Source organism: Ambystoma mexicanum, chromosome 4p, assembly GCF_040938575.1.
Source record: "Ambystoma mexicanum isolate Mex_15411 chromosome 4p, UKY_AmexF1_1, whole genome shotgun sequence".
Taxonomy (NCBI): domain Eukaryota; kingdom Metazoa; phylum Chordata; class Amphibia; order Caudata; family Ambystomatidae; genus Ambystoma; species Ambystoma mexicanum.
The window spans coordinates 621,404,487-621,425,898 of NC_090927.1; the positions used below are offsets into that span (position 1 = coordinate 621,404,487).

Genomic DNA, 21,412 nt, shown 5'->3' on the forward strand with positions numbered 1-21,412 from the left:
CTGCTTAGCAGCCTGGCATTCAGACAATGTTGGCTCGCTTAATGGTATTTACCCAATGCTTGTGATAAAGCCACCTCATGGTCCTCAATGCACTTTGTTAGATGAGTGCATGCTAAGAGTACAACACGTTGCACGTCATCTGTTTTAGGATCTGTATTTCTGAGTTGGTGAATGTTACATGTATCATTTATATTCATACTAGATCATCATGCAGAAAGATGTGAATGTGGGGCTTGTAGCACTAAATATCATTCTATAAATAAAGAACAATACAGTGTATCTGGCTGCAGTGACAAAGACACACGTGACGAGGCTAGGGGATAAGTCTGGGGTGAGCAGGGTACAACGGAAAACAAGGCTCAAGTTAAAAAACTGCTTTATTTCGGCCTCAGCCATAAAAGTGCAATTCTTACAAACAATTCATACAGCCCCTACAATATACACACGTAAATATAACCACAGTCAACAATCAGTTCATGCTATTTCCACCCATTTTACCACCTATGTTAAATGCTTATGCAATTTCCTGCAGATAATCATATTATAAACAGCATCAAATAGATTCATACAGCTCTCGTATGTGCACAAACAAAGGTAATGACATTGATCCTTAAGATCTGCATAAGTCTTCCATAGCTTCCCAAAAAATAGGCTAAGAACAGCGAACTTCCAAGTTTGGGACCATTATAAAAGGGCTTTTAATATAGCCTCATCCCCTATGCTTCTAATACCCAGTTCCAAACTCACAACAATATAGGCTTCTTTCTCAAGCAAATGCCAGGGGCTAATATCCTAGATCCCAGCCCTGTACAATGCAGCAGACATTGCTTAACAGCAATTGCACGTTCACCAATTATCGTTGAGAATCTCATAGTTGCCCCCTCCCTGCCTGGTCAGAGTTAGAGCACTCTTCCCAACCTGGTAAAGCCAGCTCCCATTTTGGTATATGCGGATCTCCCAGGTAATCAAATCCTGCTACTTTTTCCAGTTTGATTGTGGAGAGGGTAACAGTTATGTTGGTGTTTTCCTTGTACCACACCTAATAGACTTGGTTTGTTTGCATTAATTTGCAGCTCCATTTCCCCACATCGATGTTTGAATAAACCCAGCTGCGCCTCAAGCTCAAGTGTAGTTTCAGAAATCAAAAACTGTCATCCTCAAATATTAATGAACCTATTTCCTTCCCTGCCATGGATGGTACATCTGCTTCCAGGCTATTTACGTATGGGGTGAAGGGTTTTATACAGAGAAACCTCAAGAGTGGGGCCAAGACACACCCGTATGGGGCAAAGAGGTTTATACACAGAAACCTCAAGAGTGGGCCAAGACACACCCGTATGGGGCGAAGGGTTTTATACAGAGAAACCTCAAGAGGGGGGCCAAGACACTCCCGTATGGGGCAAAGGGTTTTATACACAGAAACCTCAAGAGTGGGCCAAGACACACCCGTATGGGGCGAAGGGTTTTATACACAGAAACCTCAAGAGTGGGGCCAAGACACACCCGTACGGGGCGAAGAGTTCTATACACAGAAACCTCAAGAGTGGGGCCAAGACACACCCCTGCCTGACTCCTTGTTCTACACTAAAACCTGTTCTGGTCTCACCCTCACATCCAAATCTGACTCTAGCAGTATTGTCCTTGTAAAGAGTATGCTGTAGTTATTAGGGGAGACGGATTTCCCAGCTGCATACTTTCTCTCAGCAAAAATGCTCTTCAGACAGTATCAAACACTGTCTTCGGAGCTATAGAAACGAAATATAATTCTTCAATGGTTAAACCACAATTTTTGAATCAGTAAAAACATCCTGAAAACCTGGTCATTCATAGAAATACCTTTCTAAAAGTGGACTGTTCATCTGCTAAAATGTTTTCAAGCTGCCCATTCCTCCATGCATCCCAGCACAACCTGACCATACAATTTGGTCGAAGAGTCTATTGAGGGAGAAGGATAATTCTTGTTGGGTCCAATCAATCTCCCTTCTTAAAAATCAGAAATTATTTCGGCACTACACAACTCCATGTCCTGCATTAAAATCATTAAATCATTTGGTTAAAGAGGGAACCAAAGGTTTGCGTTTAAATAAATCACCAACAATCGGATCAGGTCCAGGTTCTTTGATAGATTTCTGACGTATTGTTGCAGACTTCACTTCTTTCTCCATAAGAACCAGATGCTCCAAAACGTTGGGCTCATCCAAGGTTTTTATAATGGGACAAATGATTGAAGTTGCTTCCAGGTAGCCATATAGGCCACTCTACTTCAAATTTACACGCCAAGCACATTTTGGGATGAGACGTGGTTTGACGGCAGGAACTAGCGAATCCCCAGCAGACAAACTGTCAAAATCATTTTGTGCCCTTTGCCTTCACAAATGACTTAAGGAGACTACGGGACTCATTAGGAGTTTGGAGGTAGCCATGGTGCTATTAGCGCCATGGCTGCCTCCAAAATCGTGTCCAGATCCGTTGTCTGTGAATGAGGAATTACCGGGACATTCCAACCTTGGAGGACCCGGTAATTCCTCATTCACAATACCATTCCCCATTCCCATTCGAGCCCCCATAGGACTCAATGGGAATGGGGATGGAGCTAATAACGGGCCCGTTATTAGCTCCTTGGTCCCCTCGCAGGACCCGGAAAGGACGTCTGGTTTTACCAGACGTCTGTTCCGGATCCCGCGAGGAACCCTCGTAATAGAGCTGAATAGGATTACCGGCACTATTAACGGTGCCGGTAAACCCATTCCGCAAGGGTAGTAATGAGGCCCTACATCTTTTTTCTGTTTTCAATTTCTTTTCAAGTGTTATTTGTGTTATATCATTTGCTGATGGTCACATTCATATTATTTTACTGCGTTGGAGTGTATATACTCCAATGTTGTCATTTCATTTTTTTTGTGTGTTCATTCTTTTTGCACTCACACTTTTAAGCTGAATCGCAAAAAATAAAGTATTGACTGACAGACAATGAACGGGGCGATGCGTGGAGGGGAACAGGCCATCTCGGCAGTTCCCAGCATGAGTGGACCATGCTACTGTTGAATGTAAGTCAGATCAGACGATTAGAAAGAGGGCTTTCACCAGAAGATAAAACATGTGTTCTGATGGTATTGGTTGGCCATGCAAAACAGCAGGGTTCTAATTTGCCAATAATGCAGTGGTTTTCTTGGGGGCTAGGTCTGACATAATGGTAATGGAAGTTTTACGGAATGCTCTTGCTGATTTAAAACAAATGAATTACTTTTAATTTTGCCGTATGAAACTCAAATGTGAACATCATAGTTAATTTGTATTATACTATAACTGTAACCTTCTATAGATTCTGCATTGTATCATGTCTCATTATTACCACTACATATATACTTTCGTGGGAAAACGCCCGGGAGCCCAACTTAAGTTCAACGAGTGAGGGTAGAGCCAGCATTACTGTTCAGACTGCAAAGGCACGCACTATTGCTCCTGACCTCAGTAAGCAGTGCGATGGTAATGAGAAACCATTGACAGCCAACTAAAATATTGCCGCTGATGCAAATGGAAAATGAGATAAAGAAAATGAGATTATTTTTCATTTTCATTGCTTTGCATGTGTGGTGGTTCTGTCATGACTCAGGGGAGGAAAGAAAGAAAGGAAAAAAGGTACGTTACGTTTATACAAAAACATAAAGGTACGGGGTAGGGGCCGGTGAAGGAGCGAAGTGGGGATCAAGGTGAGGCTGTGCCACTTAATCGGGTGAAAGAGACTGCTTCATCCAGGAAGTCAGTAAAACCCATTAGAGCAGAGGCTTTCCCCAGTAGATACAGAGCAAATAACTCCTGCATGTGGAATTTCCTAATGGTCTCCAGCAGTGCAATAGGTTGCAAATAAACTCGAATGGTCAGCGGATTCAGAAAGAATGACAGCGGTACATTTTATTTCTTGAATTGATTAATTCAACAACACTTATCGGTTACTTTTCCTTTTCAAATGTGCGTTCACTTTTTTGATTCTGTTCAATACTTGCTTGTCATTTATAAACAACTGAAAACATGCATGTTCCAAAGACCTGTGCTATCATCTTCTGTCTTATTCTCAATCTAATGCTTGTGTGCATTGACTTTCTGCTCTGTCTTGTGTTAGGGTTCACGACACAGTTGGAGCGGTTGCTATGGACCATGGTGGCAATGTGGCCTGCGCAACATCTACAGGAGGAATAACAAATAAGATGGTTGGACGTGTTGGAGACAGCCCAATCATAGGTATGTCAGGCTATCTAGAAAAGCGAGTGTTCAAAGTGATTGATGCTGTGTAGAGACAGGCTGGGATTCTCAGTAATCTCCTAAATTACCCAATGTGCCATGTACGACAAAAGGCAGGGACTCTTCGAGATACATGTGTTAAGATATTGATATATTATTCTAACAATGATCTTACAAGGACAACGTGCAAGTGCATGGGAGAGGGAGAGGGGAAAAGTGCATGCAAGGGGGGAGAAGTGGAAAGTGTGGAGCAAAGTAGAAACAGATAAATAATAAGACATACATAATAAAGGCAACAAACAGTGGTAGTGCAGCCAGCAACGTGCCAAGTGCTGGGTTTAAGGCAGCAGACAGGGTATGTCTGATAAGTGCAGGAAGGAAAAAAAGGGAGGGACTGTATGGGTATAGGTACAGATCAGAGTGCAAGGGGTGGCCCAGAGGCAGTGCATGAGGGTCGCAGGGTGAGCAGGTACCTGGGCCCGGAAGACAGAGGGTGGCCAGGTGCACAGTGCCGAGAGAGAACAGAGTCAGCAGGGGAGAGGGTGGGGGGGTGCGAAGGAAGAAGCAAAGAGGAAGGTCTTGAAAGATACGTGTGTTATTCGGACATTTTAGGCCAGCATTCGTAAATCAAAGGTCTGTATATAGAACACTCAGGGCCTGATTTACAAAGCGTTTCTTAAGGGGGTTTTCCCATTCAAAAACGTTTTAGTAAATCAGGCATGCCCCCAGCCTGAAATCCACTCTCCTAGGATCCATGAAGGGCTTGCCGTATGCCACCTGCTCCTCTATCCTTCTCCACTCTGTTCCTCTCATTTTGTGGTCGAGCTCCGAGATCAAAAGTGACATGCTGCGAGCAAAAGTAATGTAAAGTAAATAAATAAAAAGACCAATAACATATGCATATATAAAGACATATTTTAAGGTGATATTTTAGATAGTAGGCCTTATATTTTAGTGATGTTCACCCCTATTCATTGGACTGTCCTTGCAATGTGACATTTTACGAAATTCTGTTGATGTTGAGCTGAACATAATTCCATCTCCTGGGAAGTATGTGTGTGTCTCTGCAATTCTCCTGCTCATTCACTATTATTTTCTTTGACTGTGGACCGGGATCCAGTTGTTTCTCAATGTATTATCTCCTGAAGCACATAATGGCCGTCCACTTTTGATTTTTATCAACCTGTAGATTAACATGGGTTGGTGGAATTTAGCCATTTATGGTTTCCTGAAATTCTGCTGCAAAAAGAAATCACTTTGTGATAGAAGGAGGATTTTATTCCATTTAGTTCCATTATCTTATAATTTGTTTAGACTATGCCTCATTACACGGAAGGCGGTGATCCAGGGTGCTATTAGCACCCTAGACCATGCCGGTAAATTACCGGCACCGCCTTGGCGGAAAGGGGATTTACCGCCCCATTCCAAGGTTGGTGGGGCGGTAAATCCCCCTTCCGCCATTGCCCTTCCCCATTCCCATTTCTGCCCCATAGTGCCTTCCGTGTAATGAGGCCCTATATGTAGCTAAGTGACAGAGGATTCCAACAGTATATCCAATGGATACTGTTTGGTTATTTTACCAAAATGTTCTTCCAGGAAATCACATTTTATATATATTCAGTAAAAAAACTTTGTAAAAGGGACGTTATGGTTAAGTTGCGCTACTAAAAACCTATGAAATTCAGTAAAAAAACTTTGTTAAAGGGACGTTATGGTTAAGTTGCGCTACTAAAAACCTATCAGATTCAGTAAAAAAACTTTGTTAAAGGGGCATTTTGGTTCCAAGTAAAACCGAAAACCCCCTGAAATTCGCCAGTTATGGTAAGCTAAGCAACCATAACTCGTGCCACCACCGTGCACTGCTAAGACTAACACCCAGGACATCAAAGATGACATCACAAATGTCATTGATGACATCACTGATGACATCACATGTCTAGCTCCCCCTTTTTTCCTTTACTGACATATCTAGTCCACATGGTTTTCTTCAGTAACAGTCAGGAATTAAAGGTGGAAAAGGTAGTATATTTGTAGACTTATCCTTCAAGTATATTCTTACAATAATTCCCTTAGGGTCCAGTCATATCATATGAAACATATACATAGGGGAAGACACAAGCTTGAAAGACAGCTATCCTTTCTGTGCATTAAAATTATCAGTAGAGTTATCAGCACTTTCTGATAGTTTTGATGTTTATTTATTACTGTACTTTCCCTGTATATGCTCATATTTTTATATGTTGTACTCACACTATTTTCCTTAGGGTCCAGATACATCATGTGGTATATATAGATAGGGTAAGTAACAGCTTTGAAACAGAGTAATCATTTCTCTACATAAATGTAATCAGGTTATGAACACTTTCTGCTACTATTGCTGTTTTTTTTGTTCTTACTTCAATTCCCTTGTATATATTCATATTTGTATGTGGTGTTGTCTCTTTGTGATTTGTCTGTAATAATGCAATTATGTAGTAAGTGGGTTTTATTACCTACTTATCACAAGTTTCACTGTACGTAAAACTCTAATATGAAAACAGTTATCTTTTCACTATTCAACATGGCAAGCTTATGAATATTGCACCTCGATCATGTATGCTGCACACAATGCCTATGTTTCTACATGAGTACCTTAGTATACTGGATTGAAGTTAATAATAGAATGCTATTTATATCAATGCATATCTTAATGCACTGATTAGCACTTGATATGTATTCCAATAATCTTTGACACTTTTTTTATGAACATTACACTAAGAATCCCTTGTACAGACTTTTCATGAAAGGTAAATGCACATGTGATGTCATCAGTGATGTCATCAATGACATTTGTGATGTCATCTTTGATGTCCTGGGTGTTAGTGTTAGCAGTGCACGGTGGAGGCGCGAGTTATGGTTGCTTAGCTTACCATAACTGGCGAATTTCAGGGGGTTTTCGGTTTTACTTGGAACCAAAATGTCTTTTAACTAAGTTTTTTTACTGAATCTGATAGGTTTTTAGTAGCAGAACTTAACCATAACGTCCCTTTAACAACGTTTTTTTACTGAATTTCATAGGTTTTTAGTAGCGCACCTTAACCATAAGGTCCCTTTAACAAAGTTTTTTTACTGAATTTCATAGGGTTTTAGTAGCGCAACTTAACCATAACGCCCCTTTAACAACGTTTTTTTACTGAATTTCATAGTTTTTTAGTAGCACAACTTAACAATAATAACTTTGACTTCATGTACATGTAATATGGAACATACTGAACCCTTTCTACTGAATTTGACGGTCCGCGGACATGTTCGGACAACAGTACCACCACCTAAAAACTCTGGGGGGGTATGTGTAATTGTATATCATAACATAGGAACATTTAACAAATTCACAAAGCAGCACACATAGAAAGTATATGTAGTAATACTTAAGAAATGTAACCCATATATGTAACACACTAACCATTCATTTAAATACAATATGTTTTAAAATGGAATATACCAAAAGAAGATAAAGTGGCTTCCAACATAATTACCTCACAGACACTCCACAATCAGCAACACCAGATGTATAGACTACTGATTACATATCTTGCCAGAAATAGTAAGTGCACTTCATTTTACTCATATATTTATAAACTTTCTATATTAGAAAAAAAAACATATTACTTTTTTGTTTTCTCACAGAAATGTGTAGTACTCTGGACTGGCTAGAGGAGCATTTCCCACAAGACGAAATGTTAGAAGATAGTCCACCTAATGGTACACACTTTACTATATAAACCAATTAATAAATATTATTTTGTATACATTCAACATATACATTTACAGACCATACAAAAATTGCAACTTCCAAAGAAAAAGAAGCGGTGGATAACACTCTTGAACACATTACCCACAAAATGGACCAACTTATTGCAAATTTTACGAATTTAAAGAACTTTGTGGAAGATCAACTAAAACCACCAGCAACATACCATTGTCCCACCTGTACTTGTCCCCCTTCACCATATCCCATTCATTTAACCCCAAACTCTCTCCATGGACCACAACGTTTTGATGAGATTTCCATCCCTTCTTCACCTGATCCCACTTATATTGAAAACCCTAATTCTCCTGTGTTTGTTTCCGTTTCTGCCCCACCTTCTCAGTCATAAATTGTTTATATATCTTAAATAAAGTTACTTTTTTATATTGTGTTGTAATTACTTTCAGTTCTTTGTGGTAAAACCAATTTAGGTGTCCACGGACAGCGTGGTTGTTCGGAAATGTTCGTAAATAAACGAAAATGTAAGTATCCTGAGGACACTACATCTGTCCGTAATGTTCTCATGCAAGTTGAAAATGTTCTAAGAACACTCGTAGTGTCCTGAAATGTTCATAAATAAACGAAAATGGAGCTGTCCTTAAGAACACTATGCCTGTTCGTAGTGTTCGCTAGCAAGTTGAAACTGTTCTAAGAACACTCGTGGTGTCCTGAATTTTTCGTAAATAAACAAAAATGGAGGTGTGCTTGAGACGCTATGTCTGTCCGTATTGTGCACAAGTATATAAAATTGTGATACTAACAAACGGTTGTCCGTAACTGTTCGTTTTACGTGTGACGCACTTTTAATTAGTTCAGGACCTGAACACTGTCCGTAGAACATCAACACGCATGCACAAAACAATGCCCGTACATTGGGTGTCCTGCAGACAGCTGCTACCTTAGCGAACATGCTCATGAAACAATCATGTGACCGCGCCCACGCTGATCGCGTGTTCTGAATGCGGACACTGTTCGTGTCCCCGAACACTTTAAAAGTACATTTCCAAGTAATCCACAATATTTCTCATTAAAAACTCAAAATACCACAAATCCCACATACTAATCCTAAATTTCCATATAGTTTTTGTGACTTTTTTAACCTTTTTTGGTGTTCGATCTGTCTTGCGGACGGCGCGCATGTCTGAGAACTGCGCACAAGCACCCCTATAAAAGACCACGCCTTAGAGCTCATTCTCACTGTGTTTCTGGCTATTCCACAGAGCAGACTGCATTTTGCTGCATACTTTGCAGATTTTGAGATTTCCATCTCCAAGCCGATGACATACATGGCTGCACTCTTGCCACCTGGTGCTACATCTGCCTCAGCACCACCCCCACCCCCTCCGCCACCACCATTTCCCCAAGGGCCTGAAGAGAGGAACAGGAGTGAGGATACAGAGGAGGAAGAAGAGGATGACGAGAATGAGGTAGAGGAAAACCCTACTACCCGCCCTCGGCGTGATTCTTGGGTGTGGCGGTTGTTTACTGTTCATGGGAATGGTTTTAAGGCTCGTGCGAACAGTGTCACCTGCAATGAGTGCAAAATGGTACTCAGTCGTGGGAGGCATGGTTCGTATAGCTTTGGGGCTACGACCATGAAGCGACACCTGAACTCATTCCACACTGGGGCATTCACAAGGTTGTACCTTGCGAAGAGCATAGTAGGTTGATTGCCTCTACTTCATCCTCCGTTTCTGATCCTGTCATTACAAGGAACACCTCTGTGGGACAGCATCTTTCTCAAGCTGCCTCACAGGCCATACAGAATTCTGATGACCCTTACCTTCCGAGGGTCACAGTTGTATGTATGTACTGTGACACAGTACTCTGCAGGGGGGAGCGACTTCGCAGTGCTTTTGAGACTATCGTCTCAGAGAACGAGAAGACCTGCTCACTACCCAAATAAAACCCACTCTACATCTTCCTCTCTCAGCTCGCCCTTTCTTATCCCTGTGGTTGGTGTCCCCCCTTTACCCTCCTTTCCCCTCCTCTCCTAGTGTGTCGTGTGTAAAAATCTCAAAAAAATACAAAATACCAAAAATCAACAAAAAAAAATAAGGCTCTTTTCAGAGCCGCCTTTCACAGTTAAAAAACAGAAGTAAAGATAAATAACGCAGGGCCCTTTCTATTTCTTGAAAGTCCGCGGACAGTTCGCCAACATAAAAAAAATTGGGATGCTACCCTATTGTAACCATTGCATTTTTCTCTGGGAGGAAGTGGTGGCTCTAAAAAGAGCCTTTGGGAGGTGTTTGTATGTCAAAAATTATAAATACTTAACACCTATTTCAAAATGGATGCTGCATTTCTAAAAAAGGTCGCAATGCATTTTGTACATTTCTCAGAAAAATCTGATTGCCAGCATAGGTTAGATGGACTCCATCTCTGCGAAAAATGTATGTACTACAAAACATAATATTTTCATTGTGAAAAGAAGACATGCCAAAATCTCTTAGGAAGGCACAAACAGCCTTATTGACATTACGCCTTGCTTTCTCCATTTGTGGACCACATGAGAAAGCACGAAGTCACATTTGTCTCTGCGCAATCCGTGAAAAAATTACTTTGGAGTTTGGAAACATGTCCATGATCTTCTGAAGTCCTTCTTTCATTGCAAATTGCAAAGAAATTCCAGACACATGTCCTAAACTGTTCCCTCCACAATGAATTACAATTATGTCTGGATGTTCCTCTATCTTCAAAGTTGCACAGAGAGGTAGCAAATCCAGCCACTCCATTCCACGCACTCCATGCCAGTGCAGTTCCACACGTGGGAATCTAAGATCTATAGATACTCCACAGCTTTCTGCATGCACCTTCAACCAATGTATCCACGAGTCTCCCAAAATCCACCCAATCTGTTTTTTAAAACACTCAGCCATTGCTATCTGTTCTTCTCTCAGCAAAAAGAATATCTGAGAAAACCTCTCCTGGCACAACACACTCACTAAACTTTACTGACCAATCCCTTGCTACATTCAATCTCATTTGCATGCCTCCCCACCCCAAATTCCCCGGATGTAATACGCTGTGTCCTAGAACTACCGCCATGTCCGCGAACATATTGTAACATGGACAGCCCTTCTATCATTTCCACTTCACACTCTGTGCCATTCCCTCATTGGATGTAGCTAAGAAATCACATGAGCATCCACCAATCAAATCCAAGACCTCTACATGTAACTGCATCATCATAGATCAGCACTGCAAATGTACGGTGAATCTCTCGGACTACAAGTCTCATACCATTGGCAAGCACAATCTATGAGAAATACTAGACAAGTCTCCAAGATTTCTACTTGCAGCTTCGTCCATATCCATATGCCTGAACACACACTACAGGTATGCATATTTTCTATGCAGTACATGAACACATTTTCTAACCGAGTTTTACCTTGTATAATCTGTAAAATGAATCTACGATCATTTTTTCATTCTCCTAAAATGAACTGTGACTTACAAACCTTTATACCGTTTAATTTCTTCGTACATACACACACACGCAAATAATGTTAAACATTTATGAAATAAAATATATAGACTACATATGATCAAACAAAATTACATGCACACTCTATCATCAAATCTCAAAGAATAATATTTGTACAAACACATACTTGGTTTTAATTTTTTTAGTTCATATAATTACTTTATTAATTTATATAGGACAAGCAGGCTATGACATTGACTCCCTCTTACGTGGAAAAGCAGGCTATCTCATGGAATCACTATTACGTGGAAAAGCTTAGTTACAGGAATAGTGGTATACAGTGGTACATTATGATTTTGGCAAGCCATAGTAAAGATATTTTCTTTCTTACAGTTAGTCATAAGATAGTTTTAATGGTTTTGAGGAAGGCGCTGAGCATTTCAAGTTAAAAAATCTATGTCTAAATTACAAACTGTGCTATATACAAACCGAATTACTAATTTCTTTCTTTTACAATTGCAATGAAGACCATTCTTCTGAAAATAAGCAGCCGAATTTGAATTACAAAGAACAACTAAAAAGCAAACTGCTCATTTTAGAAAAAAAGTAAGTAGATTGTTACTATAACATTTGAATTATTACTCAAACACACTCTAAGGTTAATTCATGCTACTTCTGTGCCTAAAAATAGAGATTCTGCACCATTCTGACCAAAAATCCTCCCGTCTTAAACAGTGATTTACTGGCAGAATGGCCCACAAATTCCTATTTTTCTCCACACAAATTACCCAACTCAGCCGCTAGAATTTAGATGTTATAGAAGAAACAACTGTTTTAATTGTACAGCTTTAGATATACTATTTATACTTCTCCACACCACTGGCTTACTTTTTTCTGTCATCTGAACTCAGTTTAGTAACACATTAATTCAAGAATACCCGTCCCTAGTAGTTGTACTTCCCAATGCACAATCACAAACCATTACATACATCTTTATCATCTCACTCAAACACTCATGCACACAACACCCATGCATTGCAGAACACCCCAACCTATACCTTCTGTATTTTTTTCAACAGACCCTAAAGCATGCCTACCAAAAAGCAACTCCGTAGAAAGGAACGCAGAAGTAGAGCAAATGAAAAGAAAAGTCGCCAACTTAAACATCCATCTATAGCAGAATTTGTAAAAAAAGTTGAAACACAACAGCTAATACAGTCATGTAGTGAAACAGAAGAAGGTTCTAGTACAAAAACTTTGCCTCCTCTATCAAAAAGTAAAACAACCCAAAAAATAATTAACAGAAAATCAACTATCACTACAAATAAAACTTCTTCTATAAATCTTGATATAGTGCAAAGTAAGCATACCAAGAAAAGAATTTTAGCCAAAATGTTCCGTCACAAAGTCCTTCAAAATCTTATAAAAACAGGAGTGAAACCTGGTTCAACACTTATTTATTTTAGTGTTAAACAGAATGAAACCACTAACAAAACTAATAACTAAATTACAAAAAGACTTCTCAATAAACGAAATGTCAACAGAAATAACTTCTTAAATATCTGTGGAGGTGAATGGAGTCACTCTACAAGCACAGAACCATACTTTAATGAAGAAGCTTACAAACAAAAGCAAACAAATACAATTGCCATACATAGCAGTGGTCGAGAGTATGAAATAGTTAATAATACCATAATGGAACAAGAAGTACTCCTTACAAAAATATGCCCTGAAAACGTAGATTTACCCCTCCATTCAACTGAATCAGAACATCTAGTGTACAAATGGCCATGCACGTCAATGTGTAACATTCCCAAAAAAATGTTCAAGTCTTTACGCCAATTCCTCAATCAATATGTGAAAATCAAAGACAAAATCAAAATGAAACTACTGCAAAATATGGATGCTTGTCCAGTACGCAAGTACACAGGACTACAAGGACATTCATTGGCCTGCATTACAGGACCTACTTGCAAAACACCCTTCCATGATATCAAAAGGATATCAACACATCATGCAAGTATAAGAAATCTAGTTTATGAACTGTACTATGCTAAAAGTCCTGCTTTAGCACTAGCCAATCTAAATAACATTCTTCTACATGGTACAGCAAAAGACCTACTAGAAGAAATCCACTATATCCAGACAAAATATTTTGGAAGTGAAACCCACTTACAAGATGAATTAGCTGTAAACCAACTTCAAAACAAATCTGCACATGGCAACCTTTCATTACACACATAAAAAAAAGAAATACTAAAATTTGAAAGTACTTCAGCTGAAGTACCAAACCACGTGTGTGTATGTTGCCGCAGAACTTTTTATAAAAGTAACACAAAAACTGTAGACCTATCATACAAAATAGAAGACAATGAAGATTATAAATGGTTTGAATTAGCTCTCTACCTAATAGCAGAAAACAAATACGAAATAACTGACCCCATAATACTTTGTATTTACTGCACTACAAATCTTGACAACACCCAAACTCCTTCACGTGCTATCACAAATAACTTTGAATTATATCCACTACCAAAACCCCTTCAATAACTTAATTTATATGAGAGCATCATAATTCAAACAGTGCACCCATTTCAAGCAATAATACGCTTTCAACCAAAAACTGCAAAATTAACTCCCTCTGAATTAGTAAAAGGTATTTGTGGAAAAGTAGTGTATTTACCATTAGATCTAAAAGAAAATGTGCACACTCTAGGAGTGCAACGTCCAATGCAGCAATCTTTAATTATCTTGGTAAATGGAGTACCTACAAAAGACAAAAAAATGTGGCAACAACTGGTAGATTTACATAAAGTTAGAGAATCCCTGCAATATCTTAAAGAGAATAATGAATATTACAAAGAAATTAATATTGAAGAAAACTTGAAAGATACAACTGAAATAATTCAAGAGACACAAGAAGCTGGTCAATTTGAGCTCCTAGATCCTGCAACAATATCAAACACTTTAGACCATTATACAATTCATCCATTACACTCTAATGACACCATAGAAGATGCACTGGTAACGTACCAAATGCGTCAAACAAAAGGATCACCAATCAGCATATGGGAAAAAAGTATAGAAGCACGTGCTTTTCCTCTACTCTTTCCTACTGGCAAAGGAGGAAGATACGATGACAGGCCTATTCAAATATCAGCATCAGAATATCGCTCATTACGAATGTATTCTGAAGATCCCAGATTTCGACAAAATGTGGAATACATATTCCACCTACTCTTTGAAAGTGAACTAGCAACTTTATGTTACGGAGTTGCACACGTATTAAACTCAGGATCACACTTTCAAAATGTGACAGCTACACAATTATTACAAAAAGTTCAACAAAAAGATGAGGTTTTACAAGCAAATCTTAAAAATCTATTAGCAAATATGCGTGGTACTAAAGAGTACTGGTTTCGACTACATGGAGATGTACGTTGTATGATCAGAAACCTTGGTCCACCCACTTGGTTTGTTACATTAAGTTGTGCAGAATATGCATGGGGAGATTTACATGCTTCCCTACGCATATCAAACGAAAACAAAACAAACATAGATATACTAACACCTGGAGAACTTTGTTCACAGGATCCTGTTAATGTTTCAAGATATTTTCACCATCGCTTCATTGCTATGCTACATTTTATTTGTAACAAAACTGTTCCTCCCCTTGGAGAAGTGCAACAATTCTTTTGGAGAAAAGAATACCAAGCCAGAGGAGCACCACATATCCACATGCTTTTATGCATTAAAGATGCTCCTAAATTTGGCAAGACAGTGATGCCACAGTTTTACAGTTTATTGAAAAATATGTCACTTGTGGAATTCCATCAGAATCCGCAAATAGTGTTCTTCATGCTAAAATTTTACAATTCCAAAGACACAAATGTGGGAAATATTGTCGTCGCTAATACAAAAACAAAGGGACATACCACACCAAATGCCGATTTGGCTTCCTAAGACCAGTTACAAATACAGGTCAAGTGAACAACCTCATGTCTTCAGTTAGACATAGGGCCTCATTCCGAGGCTGGCGCTATCCATGGAGTAAAGAGCACCATGGTAAGCAACCATGGAGCTATTTACTCCATGGAAATCCGGCATTTTGGTGAATGGAGTAATTACCGGTCCATTCCAAGGTTGGAGGGACCGGTAATTCCCCATTCACCATACGGGTTCCCATCCCCATTCCTTCCCCCAGAGGGCTCAATGGGAATGGGGAAGGAGTAAATTACGGTGCTAAAAGCAGGCGTTAAATGCCAACCCGCAAAAGGGAACTCGGAATATGGTGGTAAGTGTTAACGGTCACCGTTGCCATTAACTGTGACCGTTAACCCTTACCGCCAGCCTCGGAATGAGGCCCATAGTGTTAAAGCTAAGTCACCTAAAAATACATATTGCATAAAAAGAAAAGAAAAAGAAAAATATATCAATGATTACAATGCAATCATTGCCCACTTATGGAATGCAAACATAGACGTGCAGTACATTGCAGACAATTCTACTGCAGTTGCACGATATGTCACAGCATACTTAACCACATCAGAAAACAGAGAGCTCCAAGAACTCTGGAATGACCTGTCATCAGATAAAACAGTGTCTCAGAAATTATACAGCTTGGGCATAAAAATGCTGTCCCATAGAGAATGTGGATCCTATGAAGCAGCTGATCGTTTAACTGGTACTGCACTGTATGGTAAATCTGAAAATATAGTATGGCTAAGGGCCTCATTACACGGATGGCGGTAAGGATTTACCTGTACCGGTAAATACCGGTACCGGTAAATCCTTACCGCCATACTACGAGGTCCCTTTGCGGGTTGGGGGATTTAATGCCTGCTTTTTGCAGGCGTTAAAAACCAACCCGCAAAGGGACCCAGGGAGCTAATTACGATACCGCAATCTGCGGTACCGTAATTAGCGCCTTCCCCATTCCCATTATGCCCGATGGGGCGACAATTGGAATGGGGAAGGGCAATGGTGGAAGGGGGAATTACCGCCCCGCCAACCTTGGAATGGGGCGGTAATTCCCCTTTCCGCCAAGGCGGTGCCGGTATTTTACCGGCATGAACCATGGTGCTAATAGCGCCATGGTTCTCTGCCATCCGTGTAATGAGGCCCTATGTCTTGGTCCAGCTAAATCTAGAAAAAGAGTTCTATAATCATACGAAGATATAGAAACAATAGCCAAACATGATCCCAGCAGCCAAGACATTTTAAAAAACAATGTATTGGACACATACTACCCAAACAGGAGTACCACTTTGGAAACCATGTGTCTATACCACATAGCCCAAAACTACACATACAAAAACAATATAAAACCTGATGAAAAGAACGGTAAATACAGAGTGACAAAAAGTGAAACTCACCAAACCAAATTTAATTAATCATATCAAATTGTCATTAAAGACTCCTCAACATAAAGAAGTATATTACATGTCCCTGCTACAACTCTTTAAACCATGGAGAAAATAAGAAGAAATACTTGATAACTATGACTCATATGAAGACACTTTCAAAGCAAATGAGAGCAGTATAATTGATGTAAACTTTACACAGTACAAAACAATGTTGCACAATGAACAGCAACACAAAGAAGAACTCCAGGCCCAACTAGATAAGGACACTCCTGACAGTAGTCAACCTTCTGTAACAAGAAGCCAAGAACCACTGGGAGAGCCACTAATAACAAATGAGGCAGAATTAGCTATGACAGAAGTAGATAACACCATGTGTCACTATGAAGATAAAGAAGACTTAATTATACTACAATCAAAACTAAACAATGAGCAATGTAGCATTTTTGAAGAAGTAACAAAAGAAATTGCACATGGTGTACAACATGAAAACAAACAATGCACCTGCCAAAATTACAAACCTATACAACAAACTGTCAGCTTTTGTCACTGCCCCCACAGGTTTAGCTGCCGACAACATAGGTGGTGTCACTTTACACTGATTACTACTCCTGCCAGCAGGACACCAAAACAAATTAGACTATTACAAACTTTGTACAGAAGCTGCAATGGAACTCCGTAGAGTATTGAAACAAATGAAAATGCTTCTAATAGATGAAGTTAGCATGGTGTCCAACCTAATGTTGGCTTTAATTCACCTCAGATTACAAGAAGTACTCAAAACAAACTATGAAACGCTCTTTGCAGGAAAACACATGATTGTTTTCAGAGATCTTCTTCAATTGACACCAGTAAAAGGTGACCCTATTTTTAAAACATTAGGACACAAACTCTGCCGTAAAACTGTTGGCAGCATAGGAAATGTCAACCTTTGGCAACATTTCCAATACAAAGAATTAACAGAAAACATCCGCCAATCTGCAGATCTCACTTATGCCAACATCTTTAAAAGTATCAGAGTTGGTATACTTTCTAAAGAAGCAGAACCAATATTGAAAACCTGGCACATTCATGCACTTTATGGTGTTAATGCATGTGCTACAGATGTTATGGAACAATTAGCCCACAAAAATGTCAATTGTATGGCCTTATTGCCAACTCTTGAAAGCTGTTTCAAATTCAATGAAATAATGTTTAGTAAAGAAATGCAACCAATAATGGAAATTAGCGCCACAGACAAAATAGATGTACATGGTATGACACTAACCATGTGTGACCAAGCCAGAACAAGACTAAATAGTTTAGAAAAATCAATCTCAAACACAGCAGGCTTGGAAAAGATATTAAAATTATCCTTAAATTGCAGAGTAATACTTGACGTGGACCAAAGACTAGTTAATGGAGCACTGGGTACAGTTGTTGGCTTTCAAACATACCCACGTGACAACAAAATTCAGTTTGTCAATATTCTCTTTGACAAACTTTCAAAAGTAAAACAGATAGGACTCTCAACAGCTCGATTCCTTCTCTTCAAAGACATGTATGTACGCAGAGAACAATTTTCTCTAACTCTTGCATACGCAGTCACCGTTCATAAATCACAAGGTCTTACCCTAGACAAAGCAATGATAGACATTGGTAACACAGTCTTTAAAGAAGGCATGAGCTATGTAGCACTATCACGGTTATGTACACTTGACGGTCTATTTCTAATCAACTTTGATGCAAGTAAACTAAACACTGATATTCCTTGCATTTTAGAATACAATAGACTTCGCTCACTATACACCCCCCATCTAAACACATATTCTGCACCACAAAAAGTAAAACGTTGTAAAAGAAAACTAAATCAAACAGAAATGCAACAGGATGTCACTGCAAATCCTCCAAAGAGAGGAAAAGAAACTAAAACTTCATCAAATACCACAAACATAAAAGAACCCATTAGGGAAAGTAAACCAGGTACTTCATCAAAGAAGGAAGACAAACTAAAAAAATATCAATCAGATACAGAACTACCTGCTACATTTAAACTCTCAAATATAGTTGGAGTAAGTTGCTACGCAAATGTAGCAATGAATATTCTATTTCAATTGCCACCAATTGTTGACAACATTTACTTACACAGTACAGACCAATTGTGTTTGCAAATGTTAGTACTTCACAGAAATGCAACAAACAATCCTGATAACACGTATAGTGTTTATGAAATAAGACAACAATTGGACTACTGTGCTGGAATGGTTAAATTCACTATAAACTCACAGGAAGATCCACACGAATTTCTAATGTACTTACTACAAGTACTGAAAAATAAAAACATACCTATAAATGAAATCTTCCAGATTTCATACATGTGGAAACATACATGCACTCTCTGCAACAATGTGACACAAGAAGAAATCCCCAATGAACGCTTCATATATATATATCAATACCTAATTGTGAATCCATTCCATTTCAGCAACTTGTACAAAATGCAAACCATGGTAGATTATGTACTACCTGCAATTCGGATAATCGATCCACGTTAGTAATACAAACACATAGTAAATATGTAATACTAATGCTTCTACGTTACAATGCAGATGGTACCAAAAACAACTGCAAGCTGACTGGATTCACACATGGTCAAATATCACTTGGTAAGAAAACCTTTGCAACAATAGGTATAACCCACCACGCAGGAGCCACAAGCAATTCAGGGCACTACACTGCATATATAAAAAAGAAATGTGGATGGTTTGAATGTAATGATAGTACCATTACTCTAAAGCAGAGATTACCAGCACATCTTACAAACGCTTATTTAATGTTCTTAGAAACAAAATTTGATAACTAAACTGTACGTAAACCTTAAGTAAATTTATAGTAAACAAATATAAATGGTTAGAATATTCCAAAAGCTAACTAACTGCCCAAAGATTCTACAACTAATCAGATAAATCAATACCACTAAATTAGAGCAAAAATTAGACAGTTAGAATACGCCAATTGTTATCTAACTGTCCCAAAATTTAACAATATCCAAACAGATAAATCAATATCACTAAAATATATTAAAAAAATAGACAGTTAGAATATGCCTACTGGTATCTAACTGCTCCAAAATTTTACAATATCCAAACAAATAAATAATATGTTACTGCTCCAAAAAACTGCAACAAGCCAATGTATAAAGCATTAGCAAGAAACAACAAGTGAACACTGAAAACAAACAAACAAATACACTGTAGCATAACAGAAAAAGGTTTTTTTTTCTCCCACAGACCCAATGATTTTAGCAACAAACATCGAAACTGAGCAAATTGCACAGCACTCTGGTTTGTAATCTACTAAATATAAGGGTCCCAAAAAAAAATGTTTTTTTATACAATGTAATAAGTCATTACAAAATACTAATACTAACATGCTATTTTCTTTTATCACATAAATGAACAAGAACTACATGTACTCCAGTTACTAAACCAAACAGTAAGTATATTATAATAAGTACAACCATCGCAGCATATCACACCCATAATGGCATATAACTTTGTTCCTTATAAATTTGTTTTTGACTCAAAGTTATAAGCAAATATGAGTGTTATATGCTGCGGTGGTTGTGGCCAGGGCATAGAGTCATGCACCCAAGACTCTATGCCCTGGCCACAACCACCACAGCATATCACACCGATAGAGTCAAACATTTCAAATATAGCCTATGGAAACTTTTAATGTCCGAGGACATTATGAGTGTTCTTAGAACACTTTCAACTTGCCAGCGAACAATACAGACAGTGTCCTCAGAACACCCCCATTTTTTATTTGCGAACATTTCAGGACACAGCGAGTGTTCTTAGAACACATTCAACTTGCCAGTGAACAATACGGACAGCGTCCTCAGAACACCCCTATTCTTTTATTTGCACACATTTCAGGACACCGCGAGTGTTCTTAGAACACATTCAACTTGCCAGCGAACAATACGGACAGCATCTTCAGGAGACCCCATACGAACATTTCAGGACACCGGGAGGGTTCTTAGAACACTTTCAACTTGACAACGAACAATACGGACAGCGTCCTCAGGACACGCCCATTTTGTTTATTTGCGAACATTTCAGGACACTGTGAGTGTTCTTAGAACACATTCAACTTCCCATCGAACAATATGGACAGCGTCCTCAGGACACCCCCATTTTGTTTATTTACGAACATTTCAGGACACCACGAATGTTCTTAGAACACATTCAACTTGCCAGAGAACAATATGGACAGCGTCTTCAGGACACCCCCTATGAACATTTCAGGACACCGTGAGTGTTCTTACAACACTTTAAACTTGACAACCAACAAACCGGACAGCGTCCTCAGAAAACCCCCATTTTGTTTATTTACGAGCATTTCAGGACACCACAAGTGTTCTTAGAACACATTCAACTTGCAAGAGAACAATACGGACAGCGTCCTCAGAACACCCCCATTTTTTTATTTGCGAACATTCAGGACACCGCAAGTATTCTTAGAACACATTCAACTTGCCAGCGAACAATACGGACAGCATCTTCAGGACACCCCCTACGAACATTTCAGGACACCGCGAGTGTTCTTAGA

General features: G+C 39.0%; 1 protein-coding gene across 1 annotated transcript in view; it reads left to right on the forward strand.

The window, feature by feature from the left end:
• Positions 1-21,412, forward strand: part of LOC138453393 (isoaspartyl peptidase/L-asparaginase-like) — a 1,349,814-nt gene that overhangs the window by 1,051,612 nt on the left and 276,790 nt on the right. The window contains exon 5 of the mRNA XM_069606189.1: positions 4,121-4,239. Coding sequence (XP_069462290.1) covers positions 4,121-4,239 — 119 coding nt within the window. The remainder of the gene's footprint in view (positions 1-4,120; positions 4,240-21,412) is intronic.